General features: G+C 30.2%; 5 protein-coding genes and 2 long non-coding RNA genes across 25 annotated transcripts; 3 read left to right on the plus strand and 4 right to left on the minus strand.

Annotated features, from left to right (window-relative positions):
- The first annotated feature begins 1242 nt into the window (after window positions 1–1242).
- LOC126863484 (solute carrier family 2, facilitated glucose transporter member 1-like) lies at window positions 1243–8788 on the plus strand. Of its 5 annotated transcripts, none has more exons than XM_050613714.1 (9): window positions 1243–1347; window positions 2268–2320; window positions 4868–4944; window positions 6363–6470; window positions 6546–6819; window positions 6889–7182; window positions 7255–7661; window positions 7745–8016; window positions 8108–8788. In XM_050613714.1, the coding sequence occupies exons 2-9, from the start codon at window positions 2278–2280 to the stop codon at window positions 8205–8207; spliced, it is 1575 nt and encodes a 524-aa protein (XP_050469671.1). In that variant the 5' UTR covers window positions 1243–1347; window positions 2268–2277; the 3' UTR covers window positions 8208–8788. The 5 variants fall into 5 exon arrangements, with proteins under 5 accessions (XP_050469671.1, XP_050469669.1, XP_050469673.1 ...); XM_050613712.1 differs by lacking the exon at window positions 1243–1347 and adding an exon at window positions 2068–2189; XM_050613716.1 differs by lacking the exon at window positions 1243–1347 and adding an exon at window positions 5734–5867 and having other exon boundaries at window positions 2266–2320.
- On the minus strand, window positions 1291–1933 carry LOC126863556 (uncharacterized). Its single transcript, XR_007688926.1, has 2 exons — window positions 1811–1933; window positions 1291–1716 (listed from the first exon to the last, which is right to left on the minus strand). It is a non-coding gene; the product is annotated as an uncharacterized LOC126863556 (long non-coding RNA).
- On the minus strand, window positions 8604–11306 carry LOC126863510 (solute carrier family 25 member 35-like). 3 transcript variants are annotated; one of them, XM_050613779.1, is made up of 5 exons: window positions 11148–11306; window positions 9567–9948; window positions 9170–9388; window positions 8982–9096; window positions 8604–8898 (listed from the first exon to the last, which is right to left on the minus strand). In XM_050613779.1, exons 1-5 carry the CDS (start codon window positions 11180–11182, stop codon window positions 8705–8707), a joined length of 945 nt encoding a protein of 314 aa, XP_050469736.1. In that variant the 5' UTR covers window positions 11183–11306; the 3' UTR covers window positions 8604–8704. The 3 variants fall into 3 exon arrangements, with proteins under 3 accessions (XP_050469736.1, XP_050469738.1, XP_050469737.1); XM_050613781.1 differs by lacking the exon at window positions 11148–11306 and adding an exon at window positions 10845–11057; XM_050613780.1 differs by lacking the exon at window positions 11148–11306 and adding an exon at window positions 10647–10744.
- A 644-nt stretch (window positions 11307–11950) lies between these two features.
- LOC126863519 (YEATS domain-containing protein 4) lies at window positions 11951–13331 on the minus strand. 2 transcript variants are annotated; one of them, XM_050613798.1, is made up of 4 exons: window positions 13162–13331; window positions 12702–12983; window positions 12449–12629; window positions 11951–12376 (listed from the first exon to the last, which is right to left on the minus strand). In XM_050613798.1, exons 1-4 carry the CDS (start codon window positions 13210–13212, stop codon window positions 12204–12206), a joined length of 687 nt encoding a protein of 228 aa, XP_050469755.1. In that variant the 5' UTR covers window positions 13213–13331; the 3' UTR covers window positions 11951–12203. The 2 variants fall into 2 exon arrangements, with proteins under 2 accessions (XP_050469755.1, XP_050469756.1); XM_050613799.1 differs by having other exon boundaries at window positions 13078–13223.
- Window positions 13332–13478: 147 nt separating this feature from the next.
- LOC126863496 (6-phosphofructo-2-kinase/fructose-2,6-bisphosphatase 1) lies at window positions 13479–21003 on the minus strand. 8 transcript variants are annotated; one of them, XM_050613739.1, is made up of 8 exons: window positions 20898–21003; window positions 19509–19775; window positions 17182–17609; window positions 16555–16926; window positions 16376–16477; window positions 15852–16086; window positions 15181–15308; window positions 13479–14434 (listed from the first exon to the last, which is right to left on the minus strand). In XM_050613739.1, exons 2-8 carry the CDS (start codon window positions 19585–19587, stop codon window positions 14378–14380), a joined length of 1401 nt encoding a protein of 466 aa, XP_050469696.1. In that variant the 5' UTR covers window positions 19588–19775; window positions 20898–21003; the 3' UTR covers window positions 13479–14377. The 8 variants fall into 8 exon arrangements, 7 of the variants coding, with proteins under 7 accessions (XP_050469696.1, XP_050469695.1, XP_050469694.1 ...); XM_050613738.1 differs by lacking the exon at window positions 20898–21003 and adding an exon at window positions 20459–20600; XM_050613737.1 differs by lacking the exon at window positions 20898–21003 and adding an exon at window positions 20459–20594 and having other exon boundaries at window positions 19509–20374.
- Window positions 18191–18788, plus strand: LOC126863546 (uncharacterized). Its single transcript, XR_007688911.1, has 2 exons — window positions 18191–18316; window positions 18552–18788. It is a non-coding gene; the product is annotated as an uncharacterized LOC126863546 (long non-coding RNA).
- Window positions 21004–21005: 2 nt separating the features above from the next.
- Window positions 21006–24716, plus strand: LOC126863522 (ras-related protein Ral-a). Of its 5 annotated transcripts, none has more exons than XR_007688876.1 (7): window positions 21006–21154; window positions 22032–22150; window positions 22231–22439; window positions 22520–22694; window positions 23118–23234; window positions 23369–23419; window positions 23897–23993. XR_007688876.1 is itself a non-coding variant. In XM_050613805.1 (7 exons), the coding sequence occupies exons 2-5, from the start codon at window positions 22046–22048 to the stop codon at window positions 23232–23234; spliced, it is 606 nt and encodes a 201-aa protein (XP_050469762.1). In that variant the 5' UTR covers window positions 21006–21154; window positions 22032–22045; the 3' UTR covers window positions 23372–23419; window positions 23897–23994. The 5 variants fall into 5 exon arrangements, 4 of the variants coding, with proteins under 4 accessions (XP_050469762.1, XP_050469759.1, XP_050469764.1 ...); XM_050613805.1 differs by having other exon boundaries at window positions 23372–23419; window positions 23897–23994; XM_050613806.1 differs by lacking the exon at window positions 23369–23419 and adding an exon at window positions 21759–21828 and having other exon boundaries at window positions 21008–21154; window positions 23897–24716.
- The last annotated feature ends 607 nt before the right edge of the window (window positions 24717–25323 follow it).

The following is a 25323-nucleotide window of genomic DNA, read 5'->3' on the forward strand; positions in this document are numbered from 1 at the left end:
GCTTTAAATCTATCTACGGATAAGAACATTACATTGATAAAAAAAAAGAATAATTTTTCTTCTATCCAACGTTTGTACTCTTTTTTTTCTTTAGTGAATTAATTAACTCGTTGTTGATGTAATGGGGCATTACATACGATGAATCGGGAGATAAATATCATATAATAATCCGATTCATTGTAATTAAAAAATCGATTACGTATGTTGCGTTTAACGCTTGAACTTTATGTTTGAAATAAAATAAGAAAAATTAACGAAACGATAGATAAGTAATCGCATATAAACAAACAAAAATTGTTAGCCTTATTTCATACGGCGATACACGTATATAATACGTGTACGATAGATACCGATTATACAGCATTCATTATAGAATCGTGTGAACGCTTCCATAATGAATATATCCATCATACATGCATCGTCGTATGAAAGAGACCTAAATTATCTGAAAAACTCTTCCGAGTGACGTGCATAGAATTTTCTTTCACGCGCAAAAGTAGAGAACATGAAATTGCCAGTACGTTCCTCGGGAAGACAATTTTAATCAAACTCGGAATTGCATGTATGCACTATGTATTATACATTATATATACATGTATGTATAATAAATACACGCAATTTTCATAAAATTTGTATAAATTATCAGTACAAGATAAAGAACAAAGTGGATTATACGAATGAATTATTTATCCCGAAAGATGAGAGAAATGAGTAATTAACGAGTTTCATTCTGGCAAAGATTTTTATAGCTTGACTCTGATTTGACTTTGATTCAGATTCTGCTGAAAAGTTTGTTTTATATGGAATATTGGCTTGTTAACTGGCTGAGACTTAGTCTAGTCAGTTAGCGAGAAATAATTTACAGCGATAATCCTATCTTAATGTGGAATGAATAAAGACATAGAATGAAACAGTAGTATTCTATACCCAACCCGAGATAACGAAGTTTTAAATTCATCTATATAAAAAGAAATGGCTTTCTTGACTCAGGACAATAGAAATGAAAGAAATACATTGTAACACTGAAATTCTGCTTCACAAAGATACTTCCTCAAATGATAGATAGCAGCGGCCAATTATCAAGGCAAAATTCTGACCAATTAGCTCGTTGAAAGTGAAGTTTTTCTCACAGGATCGATTGTTCAAGACTAGAATTAATTACATGAATAAATAAGAAGTACGTAATATAAACTCGGTAGGAGAGGATAGAAAAATGGTGGGGATTCCCACTTCGGAAATCATTTACAGCATTTCAGCTAGTCCCCCGTGAACAGTGCAACGAAGTAGACAAGCAGTCGTGCATACTAGGATTCGGGTTCATCGAAAAAATCTTTCCTGCAAGAAAAGGTTAGTAAGTCATTTAAACTATGTACATTATGCATCTACATTATATGCAATCACATGTGAAATTATCTACAACTTAATACTAGAATTACTAGAATGATCAAAATAACCAATTTAGTTGAAACTTTTCATAAAAACTTTATAGATTTACACCAATGTATTTTGACGAATTTCAGATATTTCTTTGTTGTAAAGTAAGAATGTTTTTTCTGAATAAGAATTTAATTTGAAAGTAAGAAAGTTTGTCAAAATTTTCTGTTTATCTTGTATTAATTACCTTCTCATGTATCTTTCATTTCAATTTCTTTGGTACAAAATATTATAATTTAATCGTTGATGGGTGTAGTTAAACATCGCGATGTCATCGTGCCACTGAAAATACGCAATTGACAAAAATATTGAAATAGAAATAAATGAAAACTTTCTATAAAAATAAATTAGAAACGTGTAAAAATGTCGTTATTACCGAGAAAGTAGAGTGACATTGCTTCTGCACAAGCAGCGATCGGCGAGTAATTTAAGAAGCATGTATTCTGGTCGTTATCACGTTGGTGAAAGAAAAACAAAAACGTTTACTTTACGAATTGGGAACTTCCAACTTGTTTTCTTTCAAATGAGAGAAGACACTCGTTGATATCTGTTGATGTTCGAAAATTTATTTAAACTGTCGAGAATTCGATTGGCGAAATCGATAAATTTCGATAATTGAGTGATATCGACGCGATACTTACTAAACCTATAAAAAGGCGAAACGGAAACCATTGAAACGTACATAGATACTAAATAGATTTAGACAAAAACGTGTAGAAAGTGACTAATGTAGCGATGGTATTCGATTCCGAACGGTCTGTGATCTATTTCTTAAATTATTTGAATATGCAAGTTGTGACATGTTATTTTAAGAATTGTTTTTCTTTACGCAGATCATCATATATGCGTTGTGATTCCGAAGTGGGAGACATGCTTGATTATAAAGGTGTGTAAAAGCTAATGAATTATATTTATTTATTTAATTTATTTATTCTCTATTCATACACCGTATGTGTTTGTGGACATATATAAATCAGGTAATGGATCATTTATCATTAAAAACATAAAACGTTGGTTAATTTAAGATCATTTATTGAAATCTTGCATGCATTGTAATGATGAATTATTCATTCTTATTAGTTACGCGTTGGACATTTTGGTTTAGTTTTCATTCCATTGTCCGATTGAAATTAATATATGTCTGAAATTAAATAACGATGAAGTGGTTGTGAAAGTATTGTCAATCTGCATGTAGCAGCAATGTATAATCACTAAACTGAAGATATTCATGCATATTCGTATTTTTACAAACCTAATGAAAGGAATGGAATTGAAATGGAAATTTCTTTCTTTCACTAAATATGATAACAAGCATTATACCACGTACATTTTATATAACAAATCATTTATGCCAAATTCGATAGCGAAAGTCTACTTAAAATATCGATCATTATCATCTTGAAATTTGATAATATTTAATACGTATTAACTACAAGACGGAGTAACAGAGCATTCCAAAAATTTAGTCGATACTTTTTTCTTATTTTACAAATTCGTGGAATTCTGTTACTGAAAGACAAATTGTAAATTCTAGCGTATGAGTACATGTAATACTGAAACACATTTTAGCCGCGGTTTTGCATTTAATACATTTCATTCGTTGACATTGGATCTTTTCATGTGAGATAATGTATGCACGTGCTTGAATATCGTCGACCGTCTCTCAATTCAATATTTACATTTGTAATTCCGCCTTCTTTGTATGATGCAATTAGGTAAATGATATCTTCATCCAGAAAGCAAACTTTAAGGAAGGACGACATTCCTCTTTTAAAAATAAAAGACACAAACCGCGATCCGTACCATTCATATTTATCGTGAATAAGGACCGTGTCATAGAAGAATCGATGATCATTCATTCAAACCGTACGATCTACAATTTATGGATTAATTGGATATTATTTAAAGAAATTATTTCTGAAGAATATTTTGAGAAGAGTTATAATTATAATTGAATATCATCGCAGATAAATCGATTGACTTTATTCTACGCAAATATTGGAACTCAATTGTTATTAAATAATATGAAACGAATTATATTTGCAATATATATGTATACAGTGGTTCATGAAAGTTTGTCAAAAGACATAGACAAGAAATAAAATACTCTAGAAGCCTGTATTGAAAGGATATTCGTTACCGAAAAAGGCGAACTATCTTTGAAGGAAAGATTCTTGAAAATACAGATGGTAAAAAGTGTAATTTTAGTAAAATTTTTCTTACACTACGAATTTTCCGAACGCTTAATATTCAGAAGAAGTTTTCTATGTATACTTATAAAACATTTTGAAACTTCATTAACATTATAACGAGACATGATTACCACAATTATATTGGTACAATTTAAAACCAATCGGAAAATGTATATAGAAGTTACAAGATATTTACTGCAAACAAACATACTTAATAAAAAATTAGTATACAGCACAATAACTATAAATATTTGTAGTAATATGTTATGTGCAATATTGAAAAGTTTATAAAATTTGTAAACCAACTCCTATTCAAGGCCATCTTCATTATCAGTATAAAATAAAACTCTATTTATTTAGTATACAGCATTAATAAACTACTTATACATATAATAAGCGTAATAAATAATAGAAAATTGACTGTCTGAATACTTTACCAATATAATCATAATAATCATATTTCATTATAGTACTAATAAAATGTCAAAATGTTTCGTATAACATACATAATATATTCATAAAAAATTTCTATAAGTGTTCAAATACTTTCGTGAATTTTATATATTAAATAATTATTCCAAATCAATAGTTTATTTAATATTCGTGGGATTGTAGAATGCGCATTTACCAGCTACGTAATACTTTTCAAGGAAAAGCTGATTCAATTAAACATCTGAAAGTACACATTTGCGTATTTCAAACATTTGTTTGTTCATACATTGAACAACATATATTGTTCTACCGCTCTAAGGTTGATGCATCTACCTTAGAAAATGTATACGTTCTCACCAATAATTGCTTAAGTAAAATTAGAAGTTTCTTCATTCTGTTTTTATATACAATAGCATATACGTATACATATGTATACAAAGTCGAAGCCAAAGTTCCGTGTTGTCAATCCATTTTTAAGTTTCTAGTGTTATTTGCCATTTTGACATCGTGTGAAGTCGTGTCAGTGACACAGTGACACGTGTTATACAAAATATGGCGTTAGGGTTAGGTAATATTTTTCGAAATTTTTCAATAGTTGCTCTAATTTCATTACCTATTCTCTTCATAAAATATTATTTCTACAAAATTTTTGCTTTAGACAGCAAGGTATTTACTCAAATTTATGTTTCTATATATGTTTCTAGATTTATTTAGATTGATCGTTTATTTGTTAACGTAGCATGTTCATAGTGAAAGTATATCTAACTTTATTTTAACATGATAAATATAATAACTAATCGTAATTATAGATAGTCATGCCGCAGTACTCACGGACTCTGACCGATCTAATCGTCCATCTAATTCGGATAATCTGAACGAAAGATCAGTAAGTATAATGTATTAAATGAAATTCGAAATAAAAGCATGCATCATTTAACGATTTTGTATGTATCAATGAATTTCAAGCTATATCCTTAATTTGTATATTGATGGAACAGATTATTTAAGATCTCAATCACAGATAGTGTAATGAACATGTGAGACTCGAGCATTTCATAATATTTGATTAAAACACTTGAGTTCTATGTATATTATCCTTGTACATAGCCCCTTTGTTTATCTTAAGTACGAATGATATGAAAGTGTGTAAAAAATAAAGAATAAGATATACAAACACCTTTCTCAATTATGTGTTGGGATCAGTCTATATATTACTTCGGTTATCATTGCTTTATCATTAAAAGACATACGCAGAGATTTACTTTTATTTAAAGGTCAAATTGTTTTGTGTTATCATATACCTCATTTGAATTTGTTTTTTCTTCCTTTTGATATTGTTTCATTTAATATGATTTCATAATAATAATATTTCATAAGTATTCAGTTCATTAATTTTATAACACCCACTATGTAAAAACTAACGACATGAAAATCATTCAAGAGAGAGAAAGTAGAATATTATATAAAAATAATTTATAAGCAATCTATTCATATTTTGTGATCCATTTTTAAGTCCACATTTGGTTATTAATTCCATTCTTGATATTTCTCCATCAAAAGATTCTCTATAAGAGATGTTTTTATATATACACATTTGTGTAATTGAAAAACTGAGACTAGATCTAGATCTACTTTTTATAAAGTTTTAGTAATGCATGGTTGGTTGTCTACATAGTTTCCAGGTTTGCCAGTGATGTGTGGTTTTATTGAGTTTTATTCCATCATTCCATCCAGGCTTTTCCATTATATCACTGATTGGTCTCCCAAGGTGCAACACATTATTGCTTATGATGCTTAATTGTTTCAGTGGTATGGTTTTCTGGTTTTATATATATATTTTTTATTTTCCTTCTTTTAAGAGAAATGCAAACTTACCAGTGTATCTTATATTGTATTACTCATAACATTGATCACATAAATTATATCATATGATTTATTGTGCTGCACCATCACATATCCTATGGTACATGCTAAAGTGCCTTAATATGTGTTGCTGGTATTTCACAGATTTTTATGTTTCACAAATATATTTTTGGCTATGTGTTGTTATCATTACATACCATTTTTTTTTTATTTTCGTTTAAATTCCATTATTTTATTACATTCACATATTAATGTGATACAACTATGAATAAATCACCAGTGACATTAACATGATCACACTGTTTTGTAATTTGCATTTTCTTTAATTTCTAATGAACAGGATACATAGGAATTGTTATTTTGTTTTAAAATATCTATGAATATGTAATACTTTTTACTTTGCACTTTAAAAGCAAACAAGACAATATTTATTTTCCTTAGATACCAGGAGGATGGACCATCACGTTAGCTTTAGCAGCTGTTACCTGCTGCTTAGGTTCAGCTGTACCAACAGGATTTAATATAGGAGTACTAAATAATGCAGCCCATGTGAGTGTCTCAACTTGTGTTTTATAGAAACTTGTAAGTATATTTATTTATTAAATATATTTATGTTAATTGTAGCTGGTGGATGCATTTTGTAATGAAAGTATTAGAGAAAGATATGGTATGGATGTATCCAAAAATGGCCTGAAAATAGTTTGGTCTAGTGTTGTCTCAATTTTTCTCATTGGAGGGGCAGCTGGTTCATTCCTCTCAAGCTGGGTAGCAGATAGATATGGAAGAAAAGGAGCGCTGTTTGTTGGAAACATATTTGGCATTATAGGAGCTGCAATGTTTTTTCTAATACGCAAATTAAATTCAATCGAAATTTTGTTAGTAGGCAGATTAGTTGTTGGTAAGTTTTAGGATACCAAATTCAAAAATGTGAAATTATTTGTTACATGAAAATTTTATATCTTTCCAGGACTCTCTGGAGGTTTCGCAACAAGCATAGTACCAATGTACATGTCAGAAATTGCACCACTTAGACTAAGAGGTGCAGTTGGAGTAATATGTCAACTAGGAATTACATGTGGAGTATTTTTAGGGCAAATTGCAGGGCTTGATACAGTTCTAGGAACTGAAAATTCTTGGCATTATATGCTAGGAGCATTTGTTCCATTATGTATATATGCCTTGGTTTTTACAAGCATTATTTTACCAGAAAGTCCTAAATATCTATATATAATCAAGGAACAGAAGCAGAAAGCTTTGGATGGTTAGTAAAAACACTAGTGTTGTAGTAATTGGTATATTCACAATAATATTCAAGACTATTTTAATATTTCAGAACTCAGTAGAATACGTAAAATGGATATAATGTTACTAGAAGTGGAAATTTCTAGTCTACAGCAAGAAATAGAGACAAAAACAACAGCCGAACCTTGGACTATCAAGCGCATTTTTAAAGATCCAAGTCTAAGGCTTCCTGTATTTTTAGTTTGTATAATACAATTCGGTCAACAGATGAGTGGTATAAACGTTGTATTTTACTATTCTAACTCCATATTTATCAATGCTGGACTTGGCATTACTGGAGCACAATATGCTACTCTTGGTACTGGCGTGGCTAACATTGGTATGGCTCTTGTTTCGGTACCAGTGATGTCAACTTTGAATAGGAGAGGTGTCCTCCTTACTAGTATATATTTGTGCTTAGGATGTTTGATAGTTTTATGTACTTCCATTTTATTAACTGTAAGTAAAATTATTTTGAATAGAATAATTTATATTAGAAGTTGAAAGTTTAGCTTGTAAAATAATTATTTGTATCCTTACAGCATCTGTCATCGCATATGCCAATAATATGTACGATAGCCGTTCTGGCTTATGTAATATTTTATGGAATTGGTCTTGGACCAATACCATACTTCATTGGATCTGAATTATTCGACGTTGGTCCTAGACCAGCAGCTATGGCACTTGGTAGTGTTTTTAATTGGGGTGGAAATTTTATAGTAGGCATGACGTTCCCAACAATAGAAAGTATTATGGGACCATATACTTTTTTAATATTTGCCGTATTTCTTTTATTATTAGAACAAATTGTTAGGTATGTAGTAAAAAATCAAATTTATAAATGATACAATCATTTGTAATTACTTACGATATATCCTGTAATAATATAATATTATTCTATATAGGATATACTTACCTGAGACTAGAGGAAAGAATACGATGGATATAGCAGCATTAATAAGTCAAGGATTTAACTCTAGACCAAATTCCATCCGTCATGGCTAAATTTAAAAACTGGTACTTTATATGGTCTAATACTTCTTTCTAGTGAATAGATAGGTTTACAATTTTTTCGTTGTAAGGTTTATGTAAATATCTAATTAATAAGGGTTATTTTTTTACAATTTAGATAAGAAATTTATTATACTTTTATTTTTTATTTTGTTAATACTATATTTATCTAAACACCTATATCTAAATAATTACAAATTTTGAAATATTCGATTTAATTCGATATAATTACATCATTTAATTATTTTCGAATACATGAAACGATAAATTGTTAGATTTTACATTTGTTAACGAAAATTACAGTCAGATCACATTGACACTAAATTTCCAGTAAGCGAACCAATGTTTTTAAATATGTAACTGTTATTCAAGTATAAAACATTTCACTGCCTATGTAAGAAATTTTATTTTTTCATTCTATAGCATACTTAATACAATAATTTAAAAATTATAAAATTCTTTGCTACGTATTTTACAAATTTAAACAATTGTTAATTTTGTAATATGTTATATAATTGGTCTAATTTTTCATAAAATACTAAACAAAGCACTGTGTGCGGTGCTATTCTCAACCACGTTGGAAAAATTCCTTTATATAAACCAGAGAGTCCTTCTGTTCGTAATATTTTAATGATCGCGTCCAATAGTCCGTTATACAACGTACCTTTTCCGCCTACGTCCGTCTCTATGTTTAATTATAAAATTATCAGTCCTACAAATCTATCAACAAAAGTTACTTTCGAAATATTTTTATTAAATTACACTCACGTTGATTGTAGAGCCTTGTTGCTAAGACATCAAATGGTTGCATAGTGAGAGCTACACAACTTCCACCGATTATGGAAGCCAGAAAAGTCAGAAATATCGGTTGATCTGTAAACACCTTAAAAAGAAATATGAAATATTGTAATTTTCATTTATACTATTCTGAACGTGATATCTATTCAAATATTTACTTGTAATGAGCGTAACCAATCCGCAGCTAAACCGAAGGTAGTTAACTGCGTTGCGGATCCTACAAAAACACGTGGTATATTCGCATACCAGCCGCGATACAAAGCCACTATCCCACCTTCTTTCCAGAGAGATTTGAATGCACTCCAGGTTCCTGAATAATTATGCTGATAACCAACGGCTATGGTTTGTGCTGATTTCGCTTGTAATTGTGTTTTTACCTATTGCGATGAGAAAGACGAATGTAATATAAAATTGCTCATTGTTAATTAAAATACTGTAACGATGTGTCTTAATAAATTAACATATCAATTTTAATATAGATTACTCATGATATTATTGATACTTAAGGATCATCTTTCATACAAAATAATTAACAACGTATTAAAGAAGAATTACCATATAGAACGGACTACCAAGAACAGCTCCAACAGAACCAGAAGTTCCAGTTATTATAACAGTCTTTAAAATATCAGTATCCCCTTTGTCATTAGTGATTAGGTCATACTTTTTTGCTGTATTGTAGATGCCTAACCGTATTCCATTGAGCACGACTTGAAAATATAGGGCCGGTACGATACCGGCTTGTAAAGCAGTTATACCCTCGTGTTTTGCAATTAAATAACCCGCGTGTAAGGTGTTTTTATATATTTTTTTGTATGTGTTTCTTGCTTCTAGCTCTCCTTGTAATTGTAATCGTACTTTTATCACATCAATTGGGTTCGTAAAAAATCCAGCTCCTACCGCTGCTAATGCACCAATTGCAAACTCTATACCTGGACTAATAAAAGTTAACAATTAATAAGTATAATTATAGTTTTCTTACTATAACCTATTAACCCTTATTAACCCATTAAGGACCGAGAAATAGTTTATCGTAATATTATAGATATTTCAATATTTTTTAATTTCATAAAGTCGTTTAGATGAGAGATATGATGATGAATAAATATTTAACGAATGCTTAGCATTCCATTTTCTGGCTAAAATGTTAAAATACAAAATTTGATAATGTAAATTGGTTAAGAGATGACTGCGAATAAAATATTGGCCCTTAATAAACTAATTAAAATATAATTCATTTAAAATTTCGTGCGAAATATATTTATATAATTATACTTCAGCGGAAGTAATATATAACGCTATTCAGCTTTAAGTTAATTCTTATCAGTTTTGAAGTATTTCACAGAATAACCATTGAGAGAATGTTTAACTAGATGTAAAAATGATGCAATAACGATATTTTTATAAATTTTATTATATTGCAGTATTATACAAAATGACTAATATGATAAATTACATGAATAATTGAAGTTTACGACAGTTCAAATAAGTACAAAGAAAATATTAGTAATACTATTTCACTAATGCACACATCTTAGTAAATTATTAGTGAGAAAAATGCTCTTTATTTTCTAATCTAAGTTACAATAAACACTAAACAAATTCAATTAATTTCTAATATGGAGTTTTACTTGCAGTATCAACGTGGCTAACATTCACATCAAAAAAGGTTCCAGTTACAAAATTAGAAATAATTCTATTTAAATAGAATAACAGTTATTAGTACTAAAAATTCTTACCAAAGTAAATGTTACATTACATTCATTGAACCAAACAATAAAACACTGAATGAAAAACTGATCAAATCAATGAAATAGTTAAGTCATCACTGACCAAGGAATCGAATTCATAATTATGATATAAAATAATCATGATCAATTGTTACAAATTTTATATCGTTAAAAAGCATTGGAATAAAAAGACTATAATAGACATGAAAATTTAACTTTCAAATACATATTTAGGAATGTGCAATAGTGATATTAATCGACCGGCTGATTTTAGACACGAGAAAATTCTTGCATAACTATTATCCACCATGCATATACATACATATGTAGGAATGATATTGGAGTTAACTTAAACTTAAACTACATATCACCGGTTAGAAATGCGTAATCAGTATTAAAAGCTCACGGTCTGCTGATGCTTGTATTCGGCGCTGCGGTCATTTCCTATATATAATAGTAAAACGTTTCTGTGCGCGCGATGCTAATTTAAATCGAACTTAATTACTTCAGCGAGTAACGATACTGTCTCTGTTTTTATCATGACTGATCATATTTTCTCTCAAAAGTGTATAATCACTTGATTGCGTGAGGTTTATATTTTTTTAAAAATGACTAGTGTCAAGGTCAAGATTTAGAAGTCAGTATATTTTGTTGAGACTAAAGAATTTCTAGTTGGTATCATTATGCAATAGTATATATTAGAAACATATAGAAATTATATTTATATAAACTAATGATTAATAATATGAATAATATCTGAAAAATTTGCCAAGTTGTACATGTTCAGAAATTTTCGCGCATGCGTTGATAAGTATAGTAATCGCAATTACAATTTGATGAAACTAAGAATCGCTTATTGTACATTTATTTAATAGAATTAGAATAACTAGTTCATAGAATTTGGCGATTATATCTAGTGAAAATTTTTGAACATACAGTTTGGTATTAAATAAAGTAAAATACACAATGGTTTGCAGCTATAAGAGCTAGTAATAATACAGCGTTATTCGAACTTCGAACCTGTAAATTATTATGTAGTTTCATCAGAATTGCGAGACTATCTTGAGATCGATTGTTCTATAATAGTTTCTTTTAAAGCTTGAATTCATTTTATTGTATTTTTTAATATCTAGTCAAATCCCTTTTTTCAGTTTATAGTCTTTTTTTTCTTTCGTCAAAATTATCTTACGCTTAAATAATTATTGGTAGTAGATTGAAAAAAATTATTATTATCATGATTCATGATTGAAACATAATTTATACTGTCATATACATAGAGCATTATTGTTTAATACATGATCAATATACATTTATGTTATGCAAATTTTATTATTTATATCTAGATGTTAGTTGCAATATGTACATTTATTTTACATTCTTTATTTGTTTTATAATTGTCTATTATACCAAAACTACTTCTTTTATTTCATAATAATCTTAGAAAATTCTTTAAATGCTTAGATTATGCAACAGATAAACTTCCACCAGCTTTAGAAATTTTAGCAATCTCTTCTTTAAATTTAGCAATTGTTTCCTTTGCTAAGGTTAATTTTTCCTTAAATTCTATGACTTCCAATCTTATTTTGTTTCTTGCTTCTATTATTGCTTTCATTGTAGACTCCTTTTTGGCTTCAACTGCATAATAGAATAAAAATAATTTTCATATATGTATATTAAATCATTAATTTAAATAAAATGACTATATACAATCTGTATTATGGCGCCAAACACCAAAAGTTGTAGGTTTACTGGAGTTCAGTAAATGTTGCATTAAAGCTGTTGGATCTTGGAAAACTATTTCTTCATAAAACTCGGACACTAAGCTCTTTTTCCCAAGTTGTATCTCAGGTGTTGTTTGGAACAGTTTTAATATATGATATATAGTTACCTATTTAGAATATAAATAATTTCAATAAATTTGCATGATTGATATGCTTAGAATTATGAAAAATCTACTTACAGGACGTTCATTAGGGTCATGAAAATAAATTTTAATTACAATTTCAAATTCTCCCCAACCAGTTTCACTGAGTTCATAGGGAGCTTTGGTCATAATACGATTTGGATTGTTGTAACTTTCATGTAATTTAAAGTGAACTTTTTTGACATATGTAGACATGTCTTCATTATGATATGGTTTAACATAAACTGTCCATTGATGTGTATGGCCATCTTCTTCCCTTTTTTTACCAAAATAACGGGCTATATTGCCATACACAATTGGTTTCACTATTGTAACACCCTGGTTCAATAAAATTTAAATAATTATTTTTCATTCTTCTTCAACTTTACAATAAATACTCGAATAATTGTTATTTTAATTACTATTACGTTACATTTGTTTGTTGCTTTTTTCTACATGTATAGGTTAGGAACATAAAAGTGCATCGAACTTTTCACACTATTTAAAGGAAATATACCTTAACTCTACCACCAGAGTCAGGACCAAATTCGTTAGTTGTTGCCATCATCCTGATTAGTTGTCCTGTTCATTACATGAAGACAAAATATTGGAAAATATCAACTAAGTGACATTACTGCCGATAATTTCAGCGCTACCTAGTTTACACTAGCGCTATCTGGCATGACGCTAAATATTCGACACGCTTTTATTATAGAAAAGAACATTTTTTTGTGCATTTTTTATAATGCAATAAAAATATAAGGACGCAATTAAATGTTTAACATTTATATTAATCTTAGACGCAAAGATAGGTTGAAATTAAAAAACAGAGTATATTGTTTTCAAGTAAATGTATTTTTTCTCATCGTGAAGGGTATTAAAAAAATATGTACACTTCTCTTAAAATAAATTACACTTCGAAAAGTTCTTGATTTTCCACACAGCATAATCTTCTTGACAAAAATATTTTGGAATCTATTTCCTAATACCAGTAACTAGATTATCATATGAGATAAATTTTTGAAATATAACATGATTCTCGCTCGGCACGATAGTTTCCGTAGAAGATTAAAGACAGCTGTTTCCTAATCGATAATATATGCAATTTGATAAGTTCATAATCGCCAGAATATGTTAGTATTAATAAAACATTTCTATAAAATACATAAACGTCATTATATAACCACTATGTATGTTAGAAATACCTGCGGGGATTGATTTTTTTTTCTTTCCTATCGACGATTTACAAACAACACGAAATATATAACAAATCGAGAAGTTAAACATGTTTAATGCGATACCATTTTTTAAATATAATACTCAAAATATAGATATAGCATTTTAGATATCAGGAAACTCAGTATCAGAACAAATTTACGTATGTGGTTACATATGCATTTAAGTTTCATAGGATTCTCTCCGTGATTTCGATTACATACAAACATCTGTATTTCGTCACAAGTCAAAATTTGTCACATTTTAACGCTACACTAGCATACGGCACGTATTAGAAAATCGACAGAATAGAAAGGAACCCTTTGATCACGTAATTCGTATAGAAATAATGTCGGATGATATCAGACATATTTCGTGTATATTTGATTAAAATAAGGAATTAAATGGATGCACGTTGCATCGGACGTATAAAGGCAGCCAGCTGCCAAAAGAATGCGTCTTCAGCACCTCGTAACGACGATTAGAATTAGCTCTGTCGTGCTACAATGTTGTCGTTATCAGGTGCGAGGCAATTTTTCTTTCCTTCGGAATTGTTCCTCTAGATATCCCGGGATCTGAAAAGAGTTTATACAACGACCGTTATATCGTTTAGACAATGGTTTGTAGCCATATACTAAGCATCAGCTACTACATATCTACTCCATCTAAATGAACAGAGATGTAAAAAGTAATTCGCACAAAATAATTAAGCAGGTTTTAATAATAACTCTTATAGTCACGTCGTACCGTTAAAACATATATATACATATACTTTATTTCCAGAGCACTTATTCACTACGACGATCAATAAAACGATCAACGTTTCACTCGAGTAAATAATTTACCATAAAATATACGATTTGTTAAACAAACTGGACCATAAATGCAATCCTTCTGTGTGCTTTACGGTGACGATAATTACAAATATATACAGGCTACTGTGACATCAAATTTAACACTAAAATTGACATCTACGTGCGTGATACTACATCTCACATTGTTTATTACCCATACTATTCTAACAGAAAAATACATGCAACGCACTGTTTAATATACAAAGCTTAGAATTGGATGACATTTAGGACACATTAAATTAAGATTAGATACGAGGAAGTAGTCCCAATCCACTAATGGTCAGGCATTCTGAGAACATTAAAACATAAGAAACTTAAGGAATCGAGGTATTTTATTATGAGTAAGCAAAATAAGAGTGTGTCAATTTTTTCTTATTCTTTCTCTTTTGTTTCTGCTCGGCATACGGATGTATTTACAAGGAAGGAAAAAGAAACAATTGCTACTAGTCAATTGTGATCATTTTTACCTTTGGTTTTGGTCGATGAGTGTTCACTGCGTCGATTGGTAATCGAATGTGTTCCACTTTACAGCCATAGGCAACTGGCGTTAATTTAATAATAGTATGTAGTGGCACTTGTAAATATGGTAATTCATCTGGAAGGAGACAAATATGATCAAAATTATTTTGTAAAGTGAAAAAAGAATAGAATCTTTGAATCACATGAATTACAGTAAGAAAAATAATGTCATGAGAAAAGATAAATATTATTTACTCATCAAATAATGGTTTGAAGTATAAGATAAATTACGTATGTATTCGACGCGTATGAAATTGATTAAACTACTCGCAATTTATGGAAATAAAATTATGTAAACAAGAACGACGGGTATCTTGGACTTCCGTCATACGTATAATTTCGTCACTCCCGATATCTCACTCTTTGCATACATATCTATTTTGTTCAGTTCATTTCGATACGTCGAAGGTCCAAAGTTATACAACTTCGATATTCCCTGTTCAAGTATACATACGTTTATGTCGTATAACTATGATTTCTGTATTTACGATGTGGATGCATCTTATTCATCCTTTATTAATTTGATTAAGCAGTCGTTCTGATAAAGATATCTTCTCTCAATTATTTATATACTAATATCAACCATATAAATAAAATATTTGTAAATAATGATATTTACCCGCACTTTTGTCTAGGAAGTAAGCAAATAGACATCGCAAAACTGCTTGGTGGCTAACAACCAAAACATTACCCTGTCGTTCTAATTCCATTATCACTGGTTCCAATCGCGCGACCAGATCTTCGTAACTTTCCCCTCTCGGATAACGATATGAGAATTTATTTTGATCTCTCGCGGCAAAGTCTGTCGGATACTTTTCTGCGATTTCTTCATAAGACATTTCTTCACAAATACCCTGTGCATAAATATGGTTTAATTGTTATCATAAATAATTTTATATGCGAATATTTTTTTTGTCATTCAATAACTTTTATTATATATAAAGTAAATATTTTATTGACCCTAATGCAATTACTGTTTACAGGGTACAAAGAAGGCCATCTTTTATTAGTCCAACGTTAATCAAACATTTAAAAAGGAATTTTGAACAATAAAGTGTAAGAAACAATACTTTTTCATTCTATTCAAAACCATCTGATAAATTTTCATTGAAAACGAAAGTAATTAATTATTTCTCAGTTTACCGCGTCAATCTCATTTAACGCTTTCCATCTTTCTTGGGGCACATTCACGTCACTTGCCGTTTGAATGGTCCTCTTCAGCCAGCTAGTCCACACTCGCAATCCCTACAATTATGAAAAATGTTATAGTTTGCTTAAATACAAAACCAAGATTTTTTTCTGCCCCATGTCTGTGCTCGTACCTGAATATCCTGACCAGTGATGTAGTTAGCCAATGCTTTGGCATATTCCCAGCCCCTAACGCTCAACTCCGAGTCTCCGCCTATCTTACCTTCGAGGTTCATCACGCTCTCGCCGTGCCTAGTTAAATAGATCGTACGTGGCACTATATGGATGTTCATAAGGTAATAAACTATCCTACTTTGTATGTGACCCTCGTGCTTATGGACCAGCACTTTTTCGCCAGTGTTGTAAATTTTCATAAAGGATAAATCGCTTTCCTGATTCTCGTCCAATGGCTGATACTTTTCTCGATAGTGCTCGATTCGCAGCATGAAATCAGCCAGTACTTCCTCCTTGTTCATATTCGTATAATCTGGACTACTCACTTTTACCTACACGTTAAGAAGTTTTATGTTGTTAATTGTTAATCTTTCTTAATTAAAATGTTAATAACTTTGTCGCAAGGAATCAAAGCTAATTTACGAATTGATTAAAAAGGGAAAGCTTTTTCATCTCCTGTGTATTTGATACATTATCCGATAAGAAATTGAAACAATATTTAAAAATAAAACATCTGAATCTATGTAGATCAATACTTTAAGAATTATTACGAGTTTCAAATGGACTTAGAAGAGCCATTTCCTTACTTCCATAATATTCTGTTCAACGATCTCAGGATCGTTGCAAACAGATTCGACAAAGAAGAGCTTGAAGCCCATTTTCTCGACCACGATGTCCCTGATTAGTTGTCGTCTCTCGATGGTCGAGTTGGTGGCGTCGAACACAGCCACTTCGCCGTCCCCGCTCTCCAACCATTGGCAGACGTCCTTAAGCGCGTCCATCGCGCACTGGGTACGTATTGCCATTGCTTTAATATTATCAGGACGGAAAAATTCGTGGCATTGATAAGCAGTGGTTGCATGTCGCCTGTATTCTCCCAAGTTGAACACCTTTGTATTTATACCAATCCAATTGAGGTATCTACACAGCTTCTTTGAAATGTACGTTTTACCACGGGCAGGCAACCCCACCATAGCAATCACATGCGGCTTATTTACACAATTCGCTCGTTCGCCTGCAATTATCAAACATATTACATAAAAGAAAGTTTCAGAATTATTTTTTATCGTATGCCGGTCATTTTCAAGAAAATAATTTTGATTAGATCTAATTTTATCGGATTAGGATCCAAATATCATTGTACATACACATCAACCAGTTATTGGGTTTCATTTAGATAGTCTAGATAGGAAATTAATTTTTTCAAGTGCAATTGTCACTGTGCGATATCGTTCAATTTTCACGCAGTAGTAAATGGCAACTGTTGGTTTCTAGTAATATTAGTCTGGTATTTCGTTCGATACGTGCACAATGCGTGCTTTATTTATCTATATATTTTTATACATATGTATACATATGTACATAGATGTATTTTTTATTTGTCTTTGTTAGTTTTCCTGGTATATTAATAGCGTACTGTCCTTCAAATGCGAGAAAATTATCGTATTAATTTGTTGTTATTATTACTCAGTCGCATGTTCCGTTAAAATATCTGATAATTGAAGATACATAATCGTACGAAGTCTGGTCTCTGAATCTGCGTAAATCGCTCACACTCTTAACATGCCTTAGATTTATAACGAGAACGAAATCAACTAGCTGTCCAAAGAAATTTACGCAATTTCGGGTCAGTGCTATTAATGACTACTTGCCTATTTTCACTGGCTTAAAATACGGGAATAATCGATCCGGAATTGTAACCAAAATAACGGAAATTGAGTTGTGAGTTCAACGCATTTTTTACGATTCGATGATCTTCGCTAGATAAAAATTAGATCGCATTGTGATGATATGAACCGTGTTTGGTTCCGATACAGCTTTTCAAACGTAAACATTTTGTTATCTGACACTCTTTGCGAAATAACCTTATGGCTCGACAAACATGTAAACGCGTGCCATTATTTTTCATCTTTCGTCCAATATTCTCAGATTAACTTTATCGTTCAACTATTTTTAGTAATCGAGCAAAGACCAAGGTACAATTGCAGGAAAGATATAACCACAAAAAATGCCTTCTTTGCAAATTTTCATGAGATAAAGAAACGCATCAAATCGGCGATTCTTCCATCTACTTAAAAAATCAATTACCTTTGGAACTCTTACAACCAGCGCTGAAACATTATTTACAGTACTTCATTGTTTATATAACAAATATTCTTTTATGTTCTAATAAATGTTTTTCATATTATGATTATTTGGGATTGCTCTCGTAAGTTTATTAAAATAATACTTATACAATAGAAATTTTCTAATGTAGAATTTTCATTGACTTTTGAAAAACACTTGATAGTAGATACTTTGTTTCTATAATAAAATACTGATGATCAAATGTTTGTATGAACACCCGTAAACTAGAAATTCTGAAAATAAGGTGGATTGATCGTAGCAATGAATCTTTGCAATCAAGGTCAAAATTAAAGTCGTTCCTATGGTGTCAAATACAGCTTTGTACCGGTTTCAATCAGTTTCACGTTACCATAGATTTCAGTCAATTAATACGATCTCTTGTCACATACATATGTATCCTACGTAATTGTGTCATTCGTGTGAATGCGGCTCACGCGGTTCAACATGGAGTATCTTTTCAGGTTATGTTCTCGTAGGATAATGATAGAATACAGTAACAGTAACCCACGTGATAAATAGCATATATTTATAGAGAAACCAATATTTCTAAGAATATAATAAATATCAAACAGGCGAAAACAAATGACAAGTACTTTAATAAAAAGATTCACTTTGCAATCAAATGAGTCTCGCTTCTCAATTGTTTCTTCAAAAAACTTCAATACAACAGTTTCTATTACTTAAAAAAGCAAAAAATAAGCATTAGAAATATTTAAATTTAATTATTTATATTTAGATTTCAATATTTATAGGGGAAATAATAATATTATTTCTCAGTATATCTTACCACGAATAGGAAAAGGCTTTGTTTGAATGGTGTCCGAGCTCGGTGGTGTGTAATGCATTTTGATTTTTGGATCAGTCATCCTACGACACCATGTAGATCTTCTTTCAGCCTCAGTAGACTTGTACAGATGTTTCAGTAACTTCTGTTTATTAAGAAAAGGAACACTGAAATCTTAATTTCACTAAACCAAAACACTCCACGTATGTCACTTATTAAACACGCATTAGAAGTTCGTCGTGTTAAGTTCACTGTCACTGCGGCCTCATCCTATAATTCATATTTACAGAATGTCATCGTACGTTAAATTTAGTATATGATGTTATATATTTATTATCGCAGAACTACTGAAACGGTGAGATTTGACGAAAGTGCTGCAACAGGGAGTCGCGACCGCGAGCTATCTCACCAATGTGGGAGAGAGAGAGAGAGAGAAGATTCTTCTTCAGGAGAACTATGCGCATCTACTGTTCACCGGAGAAGTCCAGACTTTAGTACGCACCGCGCAACGCAATGCATATCCCTTGAATTTTACAGCGATTATTATTACGTACAGATCGTGGCGCGGGGAAATCTTGTCAGCAGTAACTCTCATCGTGTGGCTCCGTTTTCTTTTATAAAACGAATATCAAATGACGTTTCACTGTGTTAAAAAATACTCTCGTTTTATACATAAGACATATCATTTTGAAAAAGAATTGATATGCTGAAAGAACGATATTTATTTTAAGATGAAAACGAATCATAGATATATATTGAATTTTTGACAAACACCACTGTTATATGAGATACTTCTGGCCAGTCCGTAGCCTCGAGAATGATCACGCGACTTCTTTTGACGTCATTTATTGTTTTCCAACCAATTCTTCCTGGTTTGATATAGAAAAATATGAGACCATTGAAACGAAGGTGTCCCCTATACTTTGTCGTACTTACTGCAAATAGTTGCTTACCAAATATGAAAATCTGTGGTCCCGTAAAAATGATAAGTTTGACCGAATCCCCGCTTATTTTATCACTTGTTTCTGTAACCAATAAGAAACATTCTCAACTAAAAATGTAGCGAATAGGAGTATGTGATTCTGCAGAAGGTACCAGTTATGCCGTGTCTCTTATAGATACATTAAATATATTTTAAAGGAGGAAAAGATTCTGTTCTTTAAAAAGCTAGTTATTGTATTGCGTGCCGTGTGGGGAGGGAGAGTTCTAAAAAAAAAGACTAGATTATCATGCTAGGGATCACTAGTGTCCAGATTTTGTTCCTTTGTTAAATTCTTTACCTTGAATAAGATTTCTTATTTGTAAATGGACAGGTATAAAACCTTTATATTGATCAGACTAACTTACTAATATTACTAGATTTTTATAAGAGTAATATAAGATATACATTACCGTCTTTTTTAAGTTACAAGATTTCTCTTTAACACTAAAATTGAACGGAGAACTGTTGAAGTACTTTGAGCGCCGGTATTACAGTATGGAAAGGTGCCGGTAGGGTGCATGGGTACCTCTATGGTTAATTATCGGTACTATCAATTGCGATCCAGTAAAGCAAAACGCGACGGCAGTGCTCTTAGAAAAAAACAGGAAGAATTATCCGATACCAGGAGTTTAAAAAACCTACCAATTCGAGATTGTCATCGATTAAGGTAGGAGATATTTTAAGATGTACAGTGGTATATACAGAATGAGATTTTGGGAATTTAGAATGAAATAGACATTCTTAAAATTGGGCGTGTGGCACCGCCTTTTTCACTATTCGTCACTCCGATACATTTACAATTTTTTTTTTAATTATTTTATTGTTTTTTCCTCACAACTAAGTATAAAATGTAAATGATACTTTAATTTTCCTGAAAAGATATATACCTTTTTAATTAATTTTTCTTATGCCCATATCCACAGGCTTAATGTATTAATATAAAAATATTAAATGCTACTGTATATATCAAAATACTTCTTAGACTGGTTGGTCTTGCATTTTATAACTGTAACTATAAAAAAACATAAATTAATTTGGTAATTTATGAACGTTACAATAACCTTTTTGTATAATATTTTTTTAATACATTGGTTCTAAGAAAAGATGATTAGTGTGATATTTTTGAAGAAGGAAATTATTGGTTGCCCAGTTCTTATTGTTTAAGATATCTTTTAGGGTACTATCGGTCTTACAAATATATATATATTTATGTATACATTATTAATTATATGAAAGTGTTTATCATGATAAAAGCTATTTTGATGTTATAGATATGATATCAAATCAATAGATATAATTAATTTATATCTCATAAACAAGTATGAAATAAACAGAATATAGGTAAATGTATACTGCTGACCCTATTCTTGGATTTCCCACATGCACAGTAGTTTCACATCCTGTCTTTGTTTAATATAATGTCTTTTAATAATGATCATTTGTTGAAAAATCTTTAATTTAATTAAAACATGCCAGTATTTGTATGAAATAAAGTTTTAAGGTTTTTTTATCTTCAATATTAAACTTTGTATATATGATTTCAGAAATATAAACCAAAATGTCCAAAAAGCCAGGTACCACTCAAGCAATGCATAAGGTTATAATGGTTGGAAGTGGAGGTGTAGGCAAATCTGCTCTTACGTTACAATTTATGTATGATGAGGTACATTGATTTCATAAAAGTATATAAAAAAAATCGTGTTATATTATTGATTGATTGTTTTCTGTTTATATACAAATTAGTTTGTTGAAGATTATGAACCTACAAAAGCAGATTCCTACAGAAAGAAAGTTGTATTGGATGCAGAAGAAGTACAAATAGACATATTAGATACTGCAGGACAGGAAGATTATGCAGCAATTCGAGATAATTATTTCCGAAGTGGAGAAGGATTTCTTTGTGTATTTTCTATAACTGAGGATGATAGTTTTCAAGCTACTCAAGAATTTAGGTGAGTAACTAATTATTTAATCTGTGGGAGCTACATGTATTTGATTTTCAAGGCAAAATTATTTAATTTTATATATTTAGAGAACAGATTCTTAGGGTAAAAAACGATGAAAACATTCCATTTTTATTAGTGGGGAATAAATGTGATTTACAAGAAAAGAGAAAAGTTAGTTTAGCTGAAGCTCAAGCCAGGTCACAACAATGGGGTGTACCATATGTAGAAACAAGTGCAAAGACAAAAGAAAATGTTGATAAGGTAATGATTAAATTATAAGTTTCAACTTTTATAGACATTATATGGAAATAAATGTCTCTTAGAAAATTAACGTTATTAACAATTTTATGTTAATAATGACAAAATTTATATATTTATAATTGTATGTAAAAAAATGCACATGCATCATTGACATTTTGTTATCGTCTCAAATTTATTAGAGTTTTTAGAACACAAAAATTGCATGAAATATATTTAATTAGCTTTACATATAATTTACTGTATGTTTTATTTCCTATGCTACACATACATCTTATAGCTTTTGCACACATAATTCTGCAATAAAAACATACTGATATAAATATAATACAATATATAAATGTATATTGCATTTTTCTTTTTAAATTTATAAAGCACTTTCTCAAGCCTTGAAGCTTTGAGATGGCATCAATTGCACATTTGCAGGTATTTTTCGACTTGATGCGTGAAATAAGATCGCGCAAGATTGAAGATAAATCAGCAAGCAACGGTCGCGGAAAGGACCGTGCCAAGAGGAAGAAAAAGAAGTGCAAAATTCTATAGGTTTGCTTTTTTTGCACTGTTTTTGATCTTTCATAAGTGGACAACTGGATGATGATTCAGAAATTTTGTACATTGCAGTATTCTTTTCATTTTTTTCTGAAATTTAAATAAGTATTTATATGTGCAATTATCAGCAGGTAACAATTATACCAAAAGTATCAACCTTCTGCAAGAGTGTCTCTCAGGCATGTACAAAAGAAAATTACTTATATAAATTTCGCTTGTTATGTTGTTTCCAGCTTATGCCTGAAACACTGCATATGCATGTACAACTTCAATTCAATATCACAAATTACAAAGGCACAGACTGACTTTTTCGTTAATTTTTGAGACGTTTATTATAAAAGCAAAAAGAATGGGAATGAATTTATAAATTTTTACATGACATAGTAAATATAGCTCATTGATATGCATGTTTATTTTAGCGATGCAGATACCATACATTGTCGCACTGTATTTCTATTTATTCAACGCGTTTTATACTATATCTTAGTTTCACCAATTTAATAAATAAAACTTAAGCGACAGATACGGACAGAAAATAGATTTTATTTTTGGTCCTAATATTGATAATACATAGTAAAATTACTATAACCATGGATTTTAAATATTAAATAGAGATATAAAATGGAAATTGATAGTTTCTTTGTATTCTATTGCAGGTATTCTTTGACTTAATGCGTGCAATAGCTGCACGTAAAGCACAGGAAAACCAAGGAGATGGAAATGAACAGAAAAAAAGAAGTTGCTGTATTTTGCTCTAACAAACACAAAACAACGCGTATAGCTGCTATAATGGACCGTTCGACTTCTAATTGCGAAAACCTGAGTAAGAGAAGTGTATTTGTATACATACATACATCTATATATACATATAAGTGAGTGACATACACATACATATGCAGAAGGAAGTTTTCTGACACTTTACAGTGAATTGACAGTAAAAATAAATATGAAGAAATTGTATTAAAAACGCATAATTTAAATGTTATTTAATAATTATCATATTAATAGGTGTAAACTTTGTACTCTTTTCCACTAAACCACTAAATAATTAATTTGTAATGTACTGGTGCATATAATTATAATTCGTAGATACTACTATTAATTTATGTCTCAATATTTATTATAATGCAACAACAGTAACAAAGTTTTTAACAATGCACAAAATTACATTATATATATAGATGAACCCATTTCAAAATTTTTCATTACCACTAGAGTGCTGAAATATATACAGTTATTTAATTAAATGCTATAAAAATGAAAGGAAGAACCAGAAAAGGTGAAGGAGAAAGATTAATGTGTATGTATATGTACATGTTCATGCAATGTATGTTCATGTATACATACATTATACATGGATATTAAGCACAATATTTCATGATGATTTAATGATGGTTAACAAAAGAAATGTTGCAAATATTTATTATAGGAACTCTGTAACCGATTTTATTTGCAAATAAAATTATTATATATTCATTGGTGTATTTTGTATGTTTCTTTGAATCCTTGGATGATTTCAGCACTCTTGCTTTATGTTATCATTTATTAATAAAATCTTAATATTTTCGACTTGCTTAAATTTGTTCTAGAATGAGACAGTCACGGCACTGTAAAGTACAGAAGACATACATGTGGTAACTAATCCACAGTTTATTTATCATTTGTAATATGTTATAAGACTAGTTTGCAATATACAGCTATGTACAAATGTAATACAATTTATTATTTTCATATTAAAGTAGCTTTGTATCTCTTCTGAACAAGCAAATATAAATAGAATAATTATATTTACATCTGAGAAAACAACAAAAACGTTGATTCTGATTTTCAGAGAAAGTAGTTCTATTTTGAAAAAATAATATAACTTTTTTTTCACCTATAACCTTTTTAACCTTTGGTTAAAAAGATCATTAAATATATGTATTTTATAGCACAGGTCATTATTCAAAAATACACATTCTTATTATTAAGCAAGTAATTAAAATGTATACAAAATATTGTGTCTATAAATTAATGTATTTCAATAGACTGAGAACATTATTAATGCTAATCTAAAAGACTTGAACCTCTATGAGGTGCATTT

This window comes from Bombus huntii, chromosome 3 (assembly GCF_024542735.1).
Source record: "Bombus huntii isolate Logan2020A chromosome 3, iyBomHunt1.1, whole genome shotgun sequence".
NCBI lineage: Eukaryota > Metazoa > Arthropoda > Insecta > Hymenoptera > Apidae > Bombus > Bombus huntii.